We start from the raw sequence: 20,144 nt of genomic DNA, 5'->3' as shown, positions 1-20,144 counted from the left end.
CACTCCATAGACATGCAGTCAGGAATATATATCCATACTTGAAGTAGAAAAAGCCATCAAAAGCCTGAAATGTGGGAAGGTAGCAGGAGCAGATGATATTTAACCAGAAATACTCAAGTATGGAAGTATAAAAGTCTTAGTGGCTGCACTGCATAGTTCAGAATCCTGGACAGAGGGATGAATTCTGAATGATTAGAGTAGAGCTTTTATAGTACTCATATATTAAAAGGGAAATAAAACTGAATGTGAGAATTACATAGGTATTTCTCTACTGAGTGTTCCTGGTAAGATTTATGCAAGTATACTTGAAATGGGTGACATGGATTATGGAAGAAAAGTTTGGTGAAGAACAGAGCTGGATTCAGGCCAAATAGAGGCTGTCAGGATCGGATCTTCACTTTACGACCAATAGTTGATAAATCTTAGGAATATAAAGATCTGTATTTAAGTTTTGTAGATCTGAAAAAGGCATATGACAGGGTGCCACTAGAGAAGCTATTCAACACTACAGTTATGTGGTGTCAATGGGGCATTATATCAAGCAATATTAAGTCTTCATTTGAGTTGTAAGTCAGCAGTTAGAATAGCAGGAAATACAGGGAAATGGTTTAATGTTAACTCTGGTGTCAGACAAGGATGTACATTATCCCCTCTGTTATTCATGATCTATATGGATCACATTATTAAGGAAAGCGATATTAAACCTGATATCAAAGTTGGAGATGTTAATCTTAGCTCTTTACTTTATGCAGACGATGTTATACTTCTAAATAAATCTGCTACAGGTCTGCAAGATTCCCTGATTAAGTTGAATAACTGTTGTAATAGATATGGTATGAAAGTTAGCAATAACAAGACAAAGACAATGAAAATAGGCAGAAGCATTGAAAATATTGACTGCATTGTGAATGGAAAACCTATAGAAAATGAAACATTTCAGCTTCTTAGGCATGATTTTTAGTGAAGATGGTAAATTAAATATGGAAATATTCAACAAAATGGACAAAGCTGGTATGGTGAGACGTCAACTGAATAAATTTATAAAGGAATAAGAGAGAAATTAGACAAAGCACTAAATTAGCTGTATATAAGACAGTGTTCAAATCAATTTTAACTTATGAATCTGAAAGCTGGGTCAGAAGTAAAACATTTGCTCAAAGACTTCAGATATGCAAGTCCTGAAAAAGATTAGGGGCATGAACAGGGCATCGATGGGAATATCATATTAAAAACAAGGATATTTAGGATAGAACTTGACATTGTCAGGATCCAGGAATGCTTAAATGATTATCAACATTTTAATGCCATGAAATGTTTTATCATAAACTTTCTATTAGTTTTCAGATTTCTAGAGCAGTCATTTAATTAATCTTCATATATGAATTGATTGTTTGGAAAGTTTTTTTGTGCATTGATCTTTCACTCTTTTGTTTTTCTAAGGAAGATGTAGTGATTATGAATTTGTGTGCAATAATGGCCAGTGTATTGACATAAGACAAAGATGTGATAACCGTAGTCAGTGTCCAAATGGTGAAGATGAAGTAGATTGTCCAGGTAGTAATTTTTAATGCATTTTAACTTAATTTCACTTTAACATTAAATAAAAAGGTTTTTTTTTTGTCATATTGGATCTGTAAATGTTTAACCTTTAATGTATATGAACACACATGATCATGTGAGCAATTTTTGACATTGGACGAGATGTGCAGAAGACTTTTTAAACCTTTGAAAATCATAGGCAAACAATTGCCTGATACAGGATGCCAAGAAGAAGAAGATTATTGAAAATAAGAGGTAACATATACAGAAATGAAATGCCCCCAGCAAGATTTCAGAAAAACTTATGAAATTCAGGAGAGGTGATGTAACTCGAGTAATGGCTACAAGCACATAGCTCTTGACATGGTAAAAAAGTAACGCCTCATCCTAAGAAAGCATTTTGTATGCTCTAGTTCCGTTAGTTTTGTTCTCTTCTATAAAATTTAACTACTGTTCAATATAGCCTTAGTAGGAATTTAATAAAAAAAATTTTTCCATATGTGGCTTGTTTGAGAATAGTAAGGTGATTTTAAGTCTTACTGCATCTGCTTAGGCTAGCCAGATAGTAGTGGAGAAAGTAGCATTTGATAGTACTTCCTATGTACAATTCTCAGAAATAAAATAACTATCAGCTACAGTCATTGTGGAAGACTGAAAGACATGTCCTTTCTGTATAAATTTACTGTAATAGAACATTGCACCAAATAATGTGCTACAGTATCAATTTTTCTCTGATATGATAGATATTATCTGAACTAATATAACCAATGCCTTCCAAAATTTGTTATAATCATGAAGCATTTCAGTCATGGATGGTTGAGGATATTGAATATAGAGAAGTGCAAATTTTTGAAGACAGGGAGAATCCAAATATGAACATATTTTGCATGATTATTTGCTGCAATGTATGACTTATTTTATCTTTATTGAAAAAAAAAATATATATATCACTCCCAACTTTGTTGGCACAAATGATTTGAGTGGTGAGAAGTATTCTATGAGCGAGGATATAAAGGAGTTATGGTCTGTTTTTGATGGAAAGGATTTATATAATGCTGCTGAACTGTATCTAAATGGTTTTGTTGTTAGATGTCCATAGAGAGCTTTGTTCACCAAGCATGCTGAAGTGCAAAGTCAGGAAAACTTAAGCAATTAGGATGGAAGCAGGTGAGTTTGTGTGAAGGCACCCATCAGGTGAGTGAGTGTGAGAATGACAAGTGCAGAATCTAGTCTCCCAAGCAAAAATAAGGAATGTGATCATCAGTACAATAGGTAAAGGTAGGCACAGGCCTAAAGGGGATGCTGCAGTTTCTATATACTAATGCCAGAAATATCAGGAACAAGCGGGAGGAATTTTTGGTATTGGTTAGTTCAATCTCATCACAAGTTATAGACATGAGTGAGACTTAGCTAACAGCACATGTAGTTACAGGGATAGAATGTGAAGGGTTCAGTAGTTTCAGGGAATATAGAGAAGATAGGATGGGGAGAGAGGGATACTGCTGATGAGTGGATGAATTACAGCCAAAAAGAATAGAGGGAGAAGGGTGGTTTTTCATTTGAGACAGTCTGATGTGAGATCAAGGCCAATAAGACAAAATATAGGGTTGGTTGCTGCTATAGGCCAGGGAGTTCCACGGATGATCTGGAAAACATGCATCGGCAAATTAGTACAATAAGTACAGATCAAGTGATTATTATGGGGTTAACTATGGAGATATAGACTGGAAGGAAGAAAGACCACATGGCAGGAAAGAAAAGGAATTTATACACCTACTGAGAGATAATTACTTGAGGCACCATGTGATGGAGTGTGAGAGTATTTGACCTGGTCATAGGATCAGAAGAGCTATCCATAACCAAGGTGACCATATTTCTTCTCATGGGCAAATGTGACCATTCAGTCTTGACTTAACAGATTGTAAAACATGAGGAATATTCTGTCAAGAAGGGAAGGGGGGTATATGTGGAACTAAAAGGCAGGTTATTATGACAAGCTTAGGAAAGGTCATCTAGAGGAAGCAATAATAAATTGTATACCTAAGGTAGGGAGGATTAATCAGATAAAAGTTAGGTGGATGAGTAATATTAAGTGTGAGATACAGAAAAAAATGCTGTGCAGGGTATTTAAGAAAATCCCGGTAATTGATCCCTGCAGAACACCATTAGTGACCTATCCAGAAAGTGAAAGATCACTAGTGGTGTACACAGAGGTCTGTTTTTGAGACCATTCTTGTTCAATTTGTATGTTAATGACATTGGGATGGGTTTCACTAGCAATATGCAGCTGTTTGCAGATGATGCAAAACTGGAAGAGCAATGCAGTGTCAAGCAGATCTTATTGCCTTACAAGAGGACTTGAATACATTGCATGAATGGGCAAGTAAGTGGAACTGTCAGTTCAATGTTACAAAGTGTAAGGTTTGAGATTTGTTAAGTGACAGTGGCAAATTATTTTTGCCGCTGTTGTTTCCCTACCAAGTGCAAAGTATACACTTGGCAGGGAAACTTTAAAGGAAGTACAGGAGATGAGAGATCTAGGAGTGATAGTGGACAAGGACCTGAAATTCAGGGACCATATTGCACAAGTTGTGAAGATGTCGCATCAGATAATGGCAATGATGCAGAACATCCTGATATGCAGAAATAGATTTGGTTGCTGGGTTTTTATGGTGATGAATATGTTGGAAAAGGTCCAGAGAAGATTCACAAAGGTGGTCAGTGATCTTTGGAATGTGGAGTGCAAGGACAAATTGAGAGAACATAAGTTGCAGAGCATCATGAATAGGAGGAAGAAGGGGAGGGGAGATATGATTGAGACATATAATCTAGTCAGGAGTTATCAGGTTGACATGTAAGAGAGATTTCATAGAATGGGAGAGGGTCAGGGGGAATAGAACAACAGACAGTTGCTGGAAACCATGTAAGGATGGTGTGAGCAGAGGAGTGAGGAACATGTTCTTCGCATGGAGATTGGTTGGTGAGTGGAATGCATTACCTGAGTGTGTTGTGAATGTAGACCATTGAATCAGTTTAAAGCATGGTTGGATAGGCATTGTGTGCAATAGTGTGTACCTCCCACAATAAATGTCTGATACAGTGGAAGTCAGTTGTTAATAACAACAATAATAATAGTAATAATAATTAGAAAGGTGACAAGCAAACTCATGAACAATACAAGACTCAAGCAAGAAAGGTAAAATATTGCAGAATCTCAATGGCAGCCTGGCTGGCTGAGTGGTTACCGTATCCACTCTCCAGTGAAGAGGCTGCGGGTTCGAATTCCGCTGTGGGCATGGACGTTTGTGATTGTCTGTGGAAATACTAATGGTGGTGGTCGGCGGTAGATCGAGTTGGTGTAGTTGCAGTTAGTTGGTTGATTGTGAGTGGGTTGAAGCAGAGTTGTAGAGTGAATGCCCTCCCTCGATGAGTCTTTGGAGGTGACTAATAATAATAAATGGAGTTGTGGAATTAGATGGGATTATCTGCTTGGGTTTTGCAATAATGTTCAAGGGAACTGACAATGCCTCTGACTATACTCTTTAATTTAAGTCTCAGTGCATGTAGAGTTCCAAGGGAGTGGAAAGAGGCCAAAAAAAATTCTCTTGCATAAGGAAGGTTCTAAGACTGCAGTAGTAAATTATAGACCAATCAGTATCTCAGCTGTGGAGGTAAAAGTACTGGAAAAATTGGTCAAAAATAGAATTCAAGAATGGGTGGATAAAGACATGATACTCTGAGGTGCAACATGGCTTTGTGAAGACTTTGTCAAGTAACAGTTCACTTGGATAAATTATTGTTATTATTATTACCTCAAGACCTCATGGAGTCAGACTAATCTGGGAGGTCCTTTTATCACACACAGCTCATCATACCATGTCTTAAACACACTCAAACTCCTTGCAGACACCACACTCTCAGACAAGACATTCCAATCATTTACAACTCTGTAAAGGATTGGAAAAAAAATAACCTCCCCTCTCACTCCCCTACTCACACCCTCCTTATACAGTTTCCAAGGATGACCTCTGGTTCTCCCCCGATCTCCCACTATTTTCTGTAGAACTGCTCCAGCATTGATCCTATAACAACCCTTTACTAACTTGTAGGTCTCCATCATATCTCCCCTCTTCCTCCTGTCCACCAGACTCTGCAAATTACATCTTCTCAATCTTTCTCATACTCAACATTCCAGAGGTTAGAAACTACTTTAGTCAGTCGCCTTTGGACTCTTTCCAACATCTCTGTCCTTCTGAAAACCAGGTGACCAAATCTGTGCACAATAGTCCATGTGTGGCCTTGTACAATGTAACGAGAATCTCCCTACAAGTCAGTGTCTCATCCACATCATTTCAAGAAGCCTTTGTGTTGTCTTCACAAATTTGACTATGTGTCCCCTAAATTTCAGATCCTTATCCACTATCACCCCAAGATCTCTTATTTCCTCCACCTCCAACAATATATCTTCACCAAGCATAAATTCTGCATCCCATCTACAAGAATTAAATACTCAGTGTGGGCAAAAAATAATTGATATCAGTTTAATGTGGAGAAATGTAAAGCTGTGCATTTTGGGATAAATAGATTACATGCTGTACCATATTGATGGAACTGTACTGCAAAAAATAGATGAAGCTAGAGATTTAGGGGTGGTGATAGACAGAATTAAAGTTTAGAGGACATATTGGTAATTTTCCTAAGGTGGCCCATAAGATTACTTGGCTATTGAAGAACACATTAACAAGTAGAGATAAGGAAGTTATTCCTTTTTATAAGGCTATGTAATGATCCTTTGGACTCCTTGGAAGCACCCATACATTAAAAATAATGGAGGTTTGACTAATGCCCTCATTTTGTTTATGAACAGGATTGTGCACTTGCACATCACCACATGTTAGAAGATTTATAGGTGAATACAAAATACATGTTATACCTGTTATACTAAATACAATTGGATATGTTCATCCTAAAATATGATAGTGATAAAATAGAAAACAATTTCTTTGTGTGTATAACCACAGACAGAATACAAATTAAATGCCATTGATGTATTAAATGTTTATGAAGTTTTTCCCCCCATGCAACTGTGCAAGTTTCATTTCTTCATGTCATTTAGTAATTATTCAGGCATCTCTAGGGAGTCCATGGACCAGTTGAGGTAGAGTCCTGTAGTTATTAATATCTAAAAGTTACTTGAAAACTACATTTTTGTAAGTACATCATTTGTATTTACCACATATGATGGCATCTTAATTCAAAGATGCATTTGGGTTTGCTTTAATTGCCTATTATTCATTCAATTTTAAAATATTTACTATTTCTTTTTCTTCTAAGAAAAATGTCATCATGGCCAATTTCCATGTGCCACTGGTGGGCAGTGTATAGATGAAAGAAGAAAATGTGACAACAGACCAGACTGTGCAGATGGATCTGATGAAAGAGACTGCAGTATGTATAACAAAATTGCAAAAATAACCATGTAATACATTTATTTTAATTAATCTTCATGAATATAATATTATAAAAGCAGCATTAAGTTATCAGTAGCATGTGATTTATGAACTAATTTTACCATGAGAATCAACACAAGCCTACCAGAGTCATGAGATGTACATAAAGTAAACATAATCTTATAATAATATATTGGGCAAAACTTATGGTGTGTTGCGAAAGATTTTGTTTTACTAATTTATGGTAGAACATTTATATTTTGTTCCATTCTTTTAAACAATTAAATTCCATGAATGAGGAGGGTCATCTTAGTCAAGTCCTAATTCTCTGTTCCAGTTCATCTCACAGATGTTCTCAGATCTCGGTCCTAACTCTGCACATTACAATGTTCTGATGTTATTTTCTTCAAACATATTTACCCATTTTGGAAATGGAGTATGAACACATCTAAAACACTCAGTTGTCCTGTGTAAGTCCTAAAGTCATATTATACTGTTACCAGTGGACCTAATTAGTATAATCCCGTATTATGTTATAAACTTCAAAGTTCATTGTGGGGCAGCAGGCTTAGGTAAAAAACATTAAGCCATTAGACTTGAAGGACTAGTAGAAATCTGTCTAGTGTAGCACGACTCATTGCCTCAGTTTCTATTGCTCCATTATCCAGGTGTTATGTGCCTTGGCTTATACTAATTGATAATATGTATTCATTGTTAACAAATGAAGGCTGCAGTTCTGTCTTGGAAGTAAAATATTAATGGAATTGGCCGTGGCTTCTCACTTCTCTAGGGTAACCATCCTTGGGCTCAATGTCACCTCTTTGTCAGCAGATTGCCAATCTGTGTATGTGGAATGATTATTTTCTGTGCATTAGTAGGTAGAGGCATAAATTAAAGATGCGAAGAAATTATATTCTTGGCTTCATCTTTTCTCCAGGTGTAAGTAAACAAAGTTTTGTGCATGAAGTAACTTCATGATCGAGCTACTTGTCTATAGAGGCTAACGACTTCACATCAATTGCCATAGTATCCCATGATATCGTTATGGACATGTATAATGCTATGAATTATGGGAAAGGCTACTACCCAGACTGGTTTTGATCTTTATTGAGGTCTTATCACTGGGAGCAGACCCAGAAGTGATACCAAGGTTGAAATAATGCCGAAGTCATATTTCCATATACAAGTAGTCAAAAGGTGTTGCATCTTATTACAAAAATACTCTGGATTAGATATAGAGATTAGAGAAGGATGTTGAAAGTTGTTGAAAATAGACGTTGAACGGTAGAGGCACATTCTACAAATACATTCATTTCCTTGTAAAATGTAATTGTTAATTCATTCAACATAGTGGATTGAATTGACTGAAATGCAAAAGAGACCTGCAGTCACATCCATTTACCTCAAGTGTACCTTTTGGTAGGATAGTGTATATGGACATCTAATGTTTTTGGCTCTGTTCGGTAAGCAAAATAATTAAAGACTATCATTTAAGTTATTTAAAAGTACTACATCTTGATAAATATAGATGGATAATAGTTGAAAGATATCAAATGCTCTTAAGTGTTCTGTAGTGTTTTGTTTGTATGTAATTCACTGCTCTCTTTTATTAAGCTGCCATCATGGCTAATTGTTTTAGTGGTAGGTTGAATAGCAATACCTGCTGTAAGATGGTACTGGTTAGCAAGATATGTAAAATGACTCAAAAAATTCCATGTTTGGTCTCTCAAGCAGAGTTTCCAGATTACAGAAAAGGCTGCAAACCTATATTACATGGGTGGACTGAGTTTATTTTTTTGTATATTTTGATTAGTCTAGAAACCCTGCTTTAGTGACCAAACATGTAACTTTTTCAAATCACTTCAAGCTTCCAATAAACCAGGAGGTAGTCTCATACAGGGCAAGTTCATATACTACCTAAAGACAATCATAAACATCCATATGCATGGTTTGATTTGAACCCACTTCCTGTTGGTTGGAGAGTGGGTATGTTAACAACTCAGCCAACCTGGAAATTTATCATTTCTATAAATCCTTTTTAATAACTTATCTATTGTGTTCTCTTCTTTCTTTATCAACTAGCCTTTGTATTCTGAAAATATTCAATTTATCCTCATAGGGAGCATACTATAAATCTCAATCTTGGTCACTAGTTTCTGGATCTTTTCCACCACTTTCTCATCTCCTAGGAATCCATGCAAACAGATCTGTGTACAGTGGTTCGGATGTGATCTTATTAAAGACTTATAAAGAGATATAATAAGCTCGCTCTTTCTACTCTTCAATGTGCTCTTCAACTTCCAGATAGTCTGAACTGTTTGGGCCACCTTTGCAAATACTGTCACTTCAACTCTGTCCACAGCCATCCCCAAATCTCTGGCTTCATCAATTTCCTGTAGTTCAATTCCATCAATATATATGAAGAAACCAGCTCGTCTCTTCATGCACTAATGCACAAGCTTACACATTACCATATTAACCACCCAAATGACCATAAGGATAAAATATATCTAATAAATTAAAGATACCAAGAAATTATATACTTGATTTAATCCTTTATCCAAGTGTAAGGAAACAAAGTTTGCACCTGAAGTCTTTTCGGGACTGAGACAACTCATAGTAAAGGTGGTATGACTTCACATAACTTGCCTTAGTATCCCATAAAAACTTTCAACAACAAAATATATCTAAACTTGAAGCTTTGTATCCATGTTATTGCAATAATATCCAAATGTAATATTGACTTTATAGAACACATTGCATCAATTTAATTATTGACATTAAACATGTCAACACCAAGGCCAGTTGAATAGTTAAACTGGTAGCTGTTATCCTTTGCCCATACTGTATGTAAACCATTATGTAGAATTGCTATATCATTAAATATTTTAGTTTAGTATCATCATTCAACTGGATGTTTCCCTTTACATCATTTCCTATATCATTCTCAAAATTGAAAAGCAGCTAAGTATAGAACCCTATTGTACACTACTAGTCATGCATACCTTCCTCAGGATTCCCCCCCCCCCCACACACACACAATCTATCAGCCATCCTGTTATATTATTATGATTCAGGCCTCCATGGAATCTAGATTCATCATGAGAGGTCCACTTTAGAAAACACAGTGTCTCATACCACTCCTCCAACCCATTGACTGTTCCTGCTCTTGCCACTTTAACAGGAAATGCATTCCACAGTTCAGCTACCTCCCATGCAAAGAAACCACTCCTAACCATCTTGCTCACAACTTCCTTTCATAATTTCGAGGGAATGGCCTTTGTCCTCGCTTCTTCTCCCATTCCACCAAATGAAAGAACCCCCTAGTGTCAACCCTGTAACTATCTCTCAATAGTTTAAAGGTCTCAATCATATCACCTCTCCTTCTATTAATCAAACTCAGCAGTCTGCATTCCTTCAGCTTATCCTCATAACTAACATTGTACATCCCTGATGTCATCTTTGTTATCTGCCTCACTCTCTTTCCAGGGGTCTGGAAAGCTGGAGACCAAATATGAGCACAATAGTCCAGTTTTGGTCTCAGGACTTTATACAATGGAATGATAACTCTTTTATCTCTGCATGTCAGCATCCTTCTCAGTATCGCAGCAATCCTCTGGGTTATGTTCACCTTTCAACTTCTTCTTTTCAGCCATTCATTTCAGTCCTTTGCATATGTTCCCTGAATTTCAGGTTTCTATTGATCATCACCTCCAGATCCTTTGTCTACCCCCCCCCCATTTCCTTCAGTACAGTTCCTCCAACAGAGTATGCAACCTCCCATTGATGTATCCCAAACTTCAAGACTTTATATTTAGTTGAATTAAACTGAAAGCTTCATTCATTTGCCCATCTGGCCAGTTTATTCAAATCCTCTTGCAGGGCTTATGACATCTGCACTATTACTAATAAACTTTCCCAGCTTCGCATTGTCTGCAAACTACAATATTCCCCTGCAATCCATTGCCAATTTCATTGATATTTATATTGTTTAACATTTATGAAGGTTAAACAATATTTCTCATGCACTGTCAACATGTATTCAAGATACCAAGTAATTTTATATAAACTTGTTTTTTAATCCTATTTCCAAAGTGAGCAAACAGACAAGTCAAGTTTGCACCTGCATGTAGTGCAACTCGTGGTAAAAGTGGATTAAGCTCTGATCACCTTCCTTAGTATTTTCCCTTAATGTAAAGCACATTCCTTTGCAGAGATGTATGATGCTATGCATTAAAGGCAATGGGCACTACCCATACCAGTTTCGACCTTTATTGAGGTCTCATCAGTGGGAGCCAGACCTGGCAATGCTAAGGTTGATGTAATGCAGAGCTTATGAATTTTACCTAAACAAGTTGCCACAAGGTGCTTTGACCTTATTAAATAAAATCTCAGGATGAGAGATAGATGTAGAAAGTTTTTTAACATGGGTATATGTATTCAAGATACCAAGTAATTTTATATAAACTTGGTTTTTAATCCTATTTCCCACGTGAGCAAACAGACAAGTAAGTCAAGTTTGCACCTGCTTAGTACAAGTCTAGGCAACTTGTAAAAGTGGATCTGTTTGCTCACTTGGGAAAAAGGATTAAAAATGAAGTTTATATAAAATTACTTGGTATCTTGAATACATAATATACTCAAGTTAAGATAAAAACTTTCTACATCTATCTCTCATCCTGAGATTTTATTTAATAAGGTCAAAGCACCTTGTGGCAACTTGTTTAGATAAAATTCATAAGCTCTGCATTACTTCAACAGCATTATGAGGTCTGGCTCCCACTGATGAGACCTCAGTAAAGGTCGAAACCAGTGTGGGTAGTGACCATTGCCTTTAATGCATAGCATCATACATCTCCGCAAGGGGATGCCCTTTACATTAAGGGAAAATACTAAGGAAAGTGATCAGAGCTTAATCCACTTTTACCATGAGTTGCCTAGACTTGCACTATGTGCAGGTGCAAACTTGACTTACTTGTTGCTCACTTGGGAAATAGGATTAAAAACCAAGTTTATATAAAAACTTGGTATCTTGAATACATGTTGACTATGCATGAGAAATAAGGCAGTATCTTACACAAGCATTGTATACCAAGATTTAAGCAAATAAACAGTAGGAGTGAGATGAATGAACAGAGAAATCAAGTAAGCAAGCCAGCCAGCAGTGTTACAAATAAGGTTATGGAGGAAATACAAGGAAGTTTGCAGTGAACAGATGCATGAAGAATATAAACTGCTGGGCAAAGTGACAAGCATGGTTAAAAAAGAAAAAGCACAATATGAGAGGAGATTGGCCAATCAGGTCAGTGCTAATCTAAATGAATGGAAAAATAATTGATAGGTCGATACTAGTGGATACTTATGGCAGCAGCTTAACCATAGCAAATGACAGTGCAATTATTTAATGATCAGTCTATATCATAGTGGTGTGAATAATGCTGTGGAACATGTAGAAGGGAGGCAAGGATTAGGGGAATTAAAGATGAAAGAATCAGAGGTGTATCAAGTGTATTTTTATCTTGGTTATTTAATGAATATCTTGGGAAGGTTCCTAAGGAGTGGAAAGAAGGTAAAATAATACCTCTTCACAATTATGGTTTGAGAACAGAAGTTTCCAATTATAGACTGGTCTGTATATCTGCAGTTGTGATCGAAGTGTTGGAAAAATTGGTTAGAAATAGAATACAGGATTGGGTTGACAGACATAAGATTCTCTGATGGTCATTATGGATTTGTGAAGGGCAGGTCTTGTTTTAACTATCTGCTTATGTTTCATAATAATGTGACAAATATGTTGGATAAGGGAGAATAATATACAGTGATTTTCTTGGACTTTGTAAAAGCATTTGATAGATTTCCACATAAGTTGGTGTACAAGCTGCAGAGGATAGGCATTCATAGTAGGCTAGATGGATCAGAAATTGGCTCTTTGAACGATACCAGCAAGTTGTGTATGATGGAGCCATGTCTCAGAAAAGGAAGGTGATCAGGGTTCTGTTCTTGGGTCCCTACCGTTTAACTTATTTGTCAATGATATTTCATGTGGATTGACTGGGGGATTCAAATGTTTGCAAATGATAAAAGTTAACATGTTCACTGCCATGCTCCTTTGGCATTGTTTGTTACCACATGCCAAGCAATTTCACTTCTTCAAGGTCAGTATGAGTAATCTTGTTGCCGACAGTAATCGACATAAGAGTATATTGTTGGCTTGTGAGGCTCATATACCAACTAAGAGTATACACATTTTTGCTGCTCACTCTGCACGCTAAGCACTTTCACTTCTTCAAGGTCAGTATGAGTGATCTCGTTGCCGGCGGTAAGCTTCATACGAGTATATTCGTAGTTGGCTTGTGAGACTCTTATACCAACTATGAGTATACTCGTAGTTGGCAGCGAACGTGTTAAGTAGAATTATCAGGAGTACTGTTGATGTTAATTCTCTACAGGAAGATTTGAACTGACTTTTAGCTTGGACAAATGAGTGTAGTTGTAGTTTTAATATTAATAAATGCAAGATGTTATACTTCGGGATACAGAGATATAAGGCTATGTACTGTATTCTTGGAGCTGTACTTCAGGAAGTGGATGAGATTCGGGATATTGGAGTAATGGCAGACAGTGGACTGAAGTTCCGAAGGCACATTCCAAGTGTTGCAAAGACTGCATATCTTATTGCTGCTATGATTAATAGTATATTGACATGTATGGATAAGGACATGATGGTACGTCTATATAAGGCTATGGTCAGATCACATATGGACTGTTGTACTCAGATTTGGTCACCTGAGTTTCATTGTGATATGGAAATACTAGGGGTGGGGGGAGATCCATAGATGAATGACCAAAGTGATATCAGGACACTGGAGTGTCAGTTGTGAAGAGTGTTTGAGAGAATTTGTATTACATGGGTGGTAAATAAGAGGAAAAGAGGAGATATGATAGAAACTTGCAAGTTAGGTAAGAGATTCTATCTGATTAATACTGAAGGAATTATAAAAGGAGTGGATGTTAAGATGGGAAGAACAAGAAGCCATCCCTGGAAATTGTATATAGATGTGGTGAAGAAAAGTGTGAGGAGTAGATTTTGTGTGGAGAGTAATTGGTGAGTAGAGTGCATTGTGAATGCAGGCAGTATAAGTAACTTCCAAGCTTATTTGATATAAATGTTGCTAGTTAAGTAAGTCTCTCCATCAGCAACCAAGATGAGTCTGATTCAATGATTCAATTTGGTATTCTCCAAATACAATTTGGAGAATACCAAAATAATAATCCAGCTGCCACTTACTGTGAAGTCATTGGAGTGAGTGAATATAGGTGGTATACAGAAAAACTCTCAAGGCTAAGTAATAGAAAAGCAGATGATCTCATTTTTCAACATAAATCAACTGTGCATTTCATCTTAAACAATTTTGGTCATTGAATCAAAAAAATCTCTCAAAGGCAATACCAAAAAAAAAAAAAAAAAAAACTAATCAAATGATAAATTCTTTTACATCATTTATGGACTTTACTCCAAAATAAACTATTTGCACCATCACCACTTAGAGACATTTAAATTGTATATTATTTTTAAGAGAGCCTCAAATGGCATCTTCAACCATACTGCCCATCTCAACTTTCCAAACTACATTCTGCATAATTCCATTCGCAAGGTGGAACTTGTGCATTTGTCACATCTAGCATCCCATGTAAGAAAATGGCAAATTATGTTCTATCTGCAAAATCTGTTCTGCCTCAAATTTCCTTGTCTTTTTCAGCTGTGCTGATTTAATGTCTTTACCACTCTTCAAATTTTGATAACCACTTTTTTTCCCCCTGATTTATCTTTGAAACTTGGTTATATGCAGACCAAATATCTAAACAAAACATATCTTCCTTGAAGGACTTCAACATTCCTGACCATGACAGCCCCCCCCCCTCTCTAATTCCACTGATCAAGTTGGAAGAAATGCAGAGATTATTGCTGTAGTAACAATCTTTCACAAACTGTCTCCAGCTGCCTTTCTTCAGATTTTTCTTGCTAATGCTAAAGAACTCTGAGATCTGTATGTTCACCCATGCTTGCTCTCCCTCTCATTCATAAATGACATATCACTAACCTGAAATTATATCCACAGTTTTGTTAATAATAGTAATCTCATTTTGTCTTTCATTTGAAAAACTTGCAGCGCTCGTATACCAAGCTACAAGATCTTTCCTTACCAATTCAATAAGCACTGATCTCTTTTTTTACTAAATAAAGAGCCAAAAGGCTTCACTTCAGCGATGCAAAATTATATAAATTAAGTAGGTATTAAATCCAACATTATTTCAAAGCCGAATACAGAAACTATAAAAGCTTCTTGCTGAATATAGTTAGAAACTATAAAAGTTTCGGCGAAGTTTGACCAAAGTGCTTATGGGAATATACTCGTCGGCATATTACGAGTTGCCCCACCCAAACAATAGGAATCACGATCGCTAGTAAGCATTTGTATATTTGCCTCCTATTGTTTGTTTGATAAAAGTTTCACTAGCCTGACAGCTGTTTCAAACTCATTGGTTTTTGTCAGAGACTAGGCTGAAACCTAAGAGAGCAAAAACTCTGAGTACTAAGGAACTCGTGGGAGAGGTGTATTTTCCATAAGCGAACTCTCGTTCAGTTTGTAACCTATTCACAAGCAAACAAAGGAGGTGAATATAGACGCTTACTAGTGATCGTGCTTCCTATCGCTTGGCTGAGGCAGCTCATAGTATGGCAGAAAGTGTATTCCTGTAAGCACTCTGGTCAAACTTTTCCAAAACTTTTATAGTTTCTAACTTTATTTGACACGAAACTTTTATAGTTTCTGTATTCGGCTTTGAAATAATGTTGGATTTAATATCCATTAATTTATATGATAACTGATCTCTTTGTTATATTTCAGTGGAAAGAGGACAACAAAATTAACTTAAACTCAAGCAAAATACAGTCTTGACTTATTTCACCTCTCTTCAGATCCCCTTTCAGACTGTTATTCCTCTGCTTCCAAAAATCTAGCCTTTTCTACTCAAAACATGACATCTTATCTGTGCAACTCTCAAATCTGGCCTATCTTAAAATATTCACTTATATAGTATACCAAAAACGTTTCTAATAATGCTTGTTGCTATAAACTGACTATTCACTTTCTCTTAGACATTTTGTTTCGGCATTATGCCTCTTCAACAGGTATTTTTATGGATGTTATTCTGCTGAATTGGCTGCCCCCCATTCCTCCACTTTCCCCCAAGCCTATATAACCACAAGCATCTGCTGATACATATGCATTCACTGTTCAACTCCAAACATACCAAGCCAACTTTTTAGGGAAAACTGTTCCAAATATTGCAACATCTAGTTGCCCTAAAAGAATCTCAACAGATATCTTGTTTCTTCTTGACAGTTACCCACACACTTTCAAATGAACAGTTTCAAATGAACGTTGCTTGTAGTGTTAATTTGAATGAACCATCCAGAGTACAATACAGTAATGCTGCTTTTTTTTTCTCCAATTTACTAAATTTAGAAGAGCAAGAACTACACAGATCTGTTGGCCTGAAATTGATGACAGAAAGTATTAGTAGCGAGAATGTCATGGGGAAAATGAGTGCAACTTCGAAAGAGAAGTATGGGGAGAAAGAGAGGTGAAAGAATGTTAAAAAAAAAATCAGTAAAAAAGAAAAAGTAGTGATTTGAAAACCATAACGAATGTTAAAAAGGATGAAAGTGAGACAAGAGTGGCAGAAGAAAACGAAATTTAGAGAACGAATGAAACTGGAAATGGCATGATGCAGGAATTGAAAGAATGAATGATAGTGAAAGTTGGACGCATGTTGGACCGGAAGTACCGAAACGAAGGATGAATGAGAGTGAAAGTGAGACGAGGGGGTCAAGAGTTAGAAAGATTGAATGATAGAGAGAATGTGATGCAAGATTTGGAAATTGAATTGAATTGGATGAGGCAAAAGAAATGGATGCAGAATGAAATTAAGAAAATTCGGGTAAAAACTATTAAAACTAATCATGATAGCATGAAAGAGTTAACGAAAGATGAGCAAGTGGCATTGTATGGCGACTCCAATATTAAAAGTGTGCTGGATGATAGGTTGCACAAGGTATGTTTTCCAGGTGGCAAAATGGGTAGAGTGATTGAGGCATTGGATATGAGATGGGAGCGAGCAAAAGAGTTAATAATTTTAATAGGTACAAATGATTTGACAGAGGACAAAGAGCATGTCAGAATGGATATCAGGAGGCTGCTTAGAAGGATAAAAGAAAATAGTGCGACAGGAAGGGTAGTCAGCGTGTTGCCTAAGTATGACTGTGGTGAAATGAGGCGGAGAGCAAGGATTATGAATGATATGCTGACTGAAATGTGTGAGGAGAGGGGAGTACACTTTGTTAATGTGTGGAATGAGTGAGGGAGGAAGTGAGCTGTATGAGGGCGATGGACAGCATTTGAGTGGTTATGGTGCGAGTTGCTTGGAAATACTGCTGCTGGAAGGTAGAGAGAATGAATCAGATCAAGCGGGAAGTGATGTGGAAGAGCAGGAGAGTAAGACAGGAGAGATTGAAGAGGTGATTATGAATGGGGAAGTGAGTAGTATGAGTATAGAAAATGAGAGAATGGGTGTGCAAGAGGAGCAGGTAAACAGGGAGGCTCAGGGTGGACAGGGTACACAGCATGAGAAAGATGGATGCTCCAAGAGGAGGTGAGAGCATGTGTAGGCAGGAAAGGAATGGGATGATCTGGGATCAGGGGCAAACAGTTGGAATTGAAGGGAGTTCTAAAATGAAGAAGCAGAAAGTGAAGTGGCCCCAGTTGATCATGGGGAGATCACATCGGGTGAGTGGTATCAGTGGAACTAGCTGTAGATCCAGAAATGAGTTGTTGTGTTTGTATACAAATGCAAGAAGTATAAAAAACAAGGCAGATGAAATGGTTGCACTAATTGCGTCTGTTCACCCAAAGATTGTCGGAATAAGTGAGACATGATTGGAAGAGGATGACATCCTGACAGGAATAGAGTTGGAATAGTGTATGATGTGTTTTGTGAAGATAGAAGGGGTAAAAAGGGAGGGGGGGAGTGCTAGTGATGATAGAGAAAGAGTTATGTCCATACAAAGTAGAGATGCAATACGGAAATAGTGCCAGTGGTTTTGAGGCAGTATGGTGTGAGATAGAGGTGAAGAGAATCAAATACTTGGTGGGATGTTGTTATAGACCTGGTAATGTTGGATGATGGTGATAGTGAAATGTATAGTCAAATAAGCCAAGCAAATAAAAAAAGGGTGATCATTATGGGTGATTTTAATTATGGCAATATAGACTGGAATGAAGAGATAGCAACTGGAAGTAAAGACATAGAGTTTCTTGAGTTTTTGAGGGATAACTACCTCAGACAGTATGTAACAGAGGGCACACGAGGATTGAGGGTCTTACCTTTGGTCATCTCATCAGAGGATTTAATTATAACTGAGGTGTCAAATCGTCCACCAATTGGTGAGAGTGACCATGAGGTGATTACCTTGGTGGTTGCCAGCAGTGTTCGGACCTCTGTTAGAAAAGGGTATATGTGTAACTACAAGGGGTGGGGGGTGATTATGAAGAGCTCAGGAGACAGCTTGCGGGTGTAGCATGGAATGAGGAGTTAGCTGGAAAAGAGATCAATGCAGCTTGGGGGATTTTCAAAAACTGTACTAGATGCAATGTCTAAATGTATTCCAAGGGTGAGAAGGTTAAATAAGGTAGGTGTGAGATGGATGAATAAAGAGATTAAGCATGCGGTACAAAGAAAAAGGGCATTGTTGAGGCAGCATAAGAGAAATGGAAATAACCAATTCCATTAGGTCTACAAAGACCGGGCAAGGAGGGCATCTTGGTTGGTGAGGATAGCTAAAGAGAGGCATGAACAGCAGTTAGCTAATGAAGCCAAAAAGAATTCTAAGGAGTTCTTTCAATATGTAGCCAGTAAAAGAATGATTATGGAAGGATGACATTGATTGGAGAAAATGGTATAAAGACAGCTGTTGCAGAATGCATGATGGAGATACTGAATGCGCAGTTCATAAAGGTCTTTCAATCTTGTGAATGCGACTTCATGGAGAGATTGAGAGCATTTGATGATGGGGAGGAGAGACTATCTGTAAGTGAGCAAGAGGTGTAGGGGAGTTGAGTAATCTAGATGTTAATAAGGCTGTCGGACTAGATGATATATCACCATGTATTCTGAAGGAATGTACCAGGGAATTGACACCTGCCTGGACATATTTTTTTTTAATAAGAATTTTGCACTCGGTCAAGTTCCTAAGGAGGGCAAGATTGTGCCACTTCACAAAGGAGGTATCGAACTCAAGCATCAAACTATAGGCCTATCTGTGTGTCAGGTGTTGTGGTTAAGTTGTTGAAGTTTGTGAGAACTAGGATCCAGAGTTGGGTTGACAACAATGGTATTATCTTTGATGGGCAGCATGGATTTGCTAAAGGGAGGTCATTTTTTAGTAATCTACTTACTTATTACAATAAAGCTTCCTTGGACAGAGAAGAAGGATACACAGTAATATACTTGGATTTCACGAAAGCTTTTGATAGAATACCTCAAGATAATTTGACCGTCAAACTAGAGCAGATGGGTATTAGATTAGTGCAATAGATTGGAGACTAGCTATCTGATAGGTATCAACAAGTTGTGTATGGGGGAACAATATCCAAAAAGGAAAGTCACTAGTGGAGTGCCTCGGGGGTCTGTTTTAGGGCCATTGCTGTTTAACTTATATATTAATGATATAGGTGAAGATTTGGATGGAGATATTCAGTTGTTTCCAGATGATGCAAAGTTGGGATGAACCATGAAGAGTATTGAAGATGTTGTGGGCTTACAAGAAGACTTGAATAAATTGAGTGATTGGGTAAGGAAATGGGGATGCGAGTTCAATGTTGCAAAATGTAACGTTTTGAAATTTTGAAAACAAAGATGGGATGCAGAATTTATGCTTGGTGAGGATATATTGGTGGAGGAAATAAGAGATTTGGGGGTGATAGTGGTTAAGGATCTGAAATTTAGCTGACACATAGTCAAAATTGTGAAGACAATAGAAAGGCTTCTGGGAATGATGCAGAGGACACTAACATATAGAAGTAGGGAGATTCT

General features: G+C 37.1%; 1 protein-coding gene across 6 annotated transcripts in view; it reads left to right on the top strand.

Annotated features, from left to right (window-relative positions):
• Positions 1-20,144, top strand: part of LOC150109418 (basement membrane-specific heparan sulfate proteoglycan core protein-like) — a 1,783,738-nt gene that overhangs the window by 484,877 nt on the left and 1,278,717 nt on the right. For all 6 annotated transcript variants that reach the window (XM_090413063.1, XM_090413041.1, XM_090413033.1 and 3 more), the window contains 2 exons: positions 1,441-1,554; positions 6,874-6,987. In XM_090413063.1, coding sequence (XP_090269189.1) covers positions 1,441-1,554; positions 6,874-6,987 — 228 coding nt within the window. The remainder of the gene's footprint in view (positions 1-1,440; positions 1,555-6,873; positions 6,988-20,144) is intronic.

Source organism: Typopeltis vanoorti, chromosome 2 (assembly GCF_054136105.1).
Source record: "Typopeltis vanoorti isolate ZY-2024b chromosome 2, IOZ_Tvanoo_1.0, whole genome shotgun sequence".
Taxonomy (NCBI): Eukaryota; Metazoa; Arthropoda; class Arachnida; order Uropygi; family Thelyphonidae; genus Typopeltis; species Typopeltis vanoorti.
The sequence above is the reverse complement of the archived record's forward strand: the minus strand, read 5'-3'. Positions and strand labels throughout refer to the sequence as shown.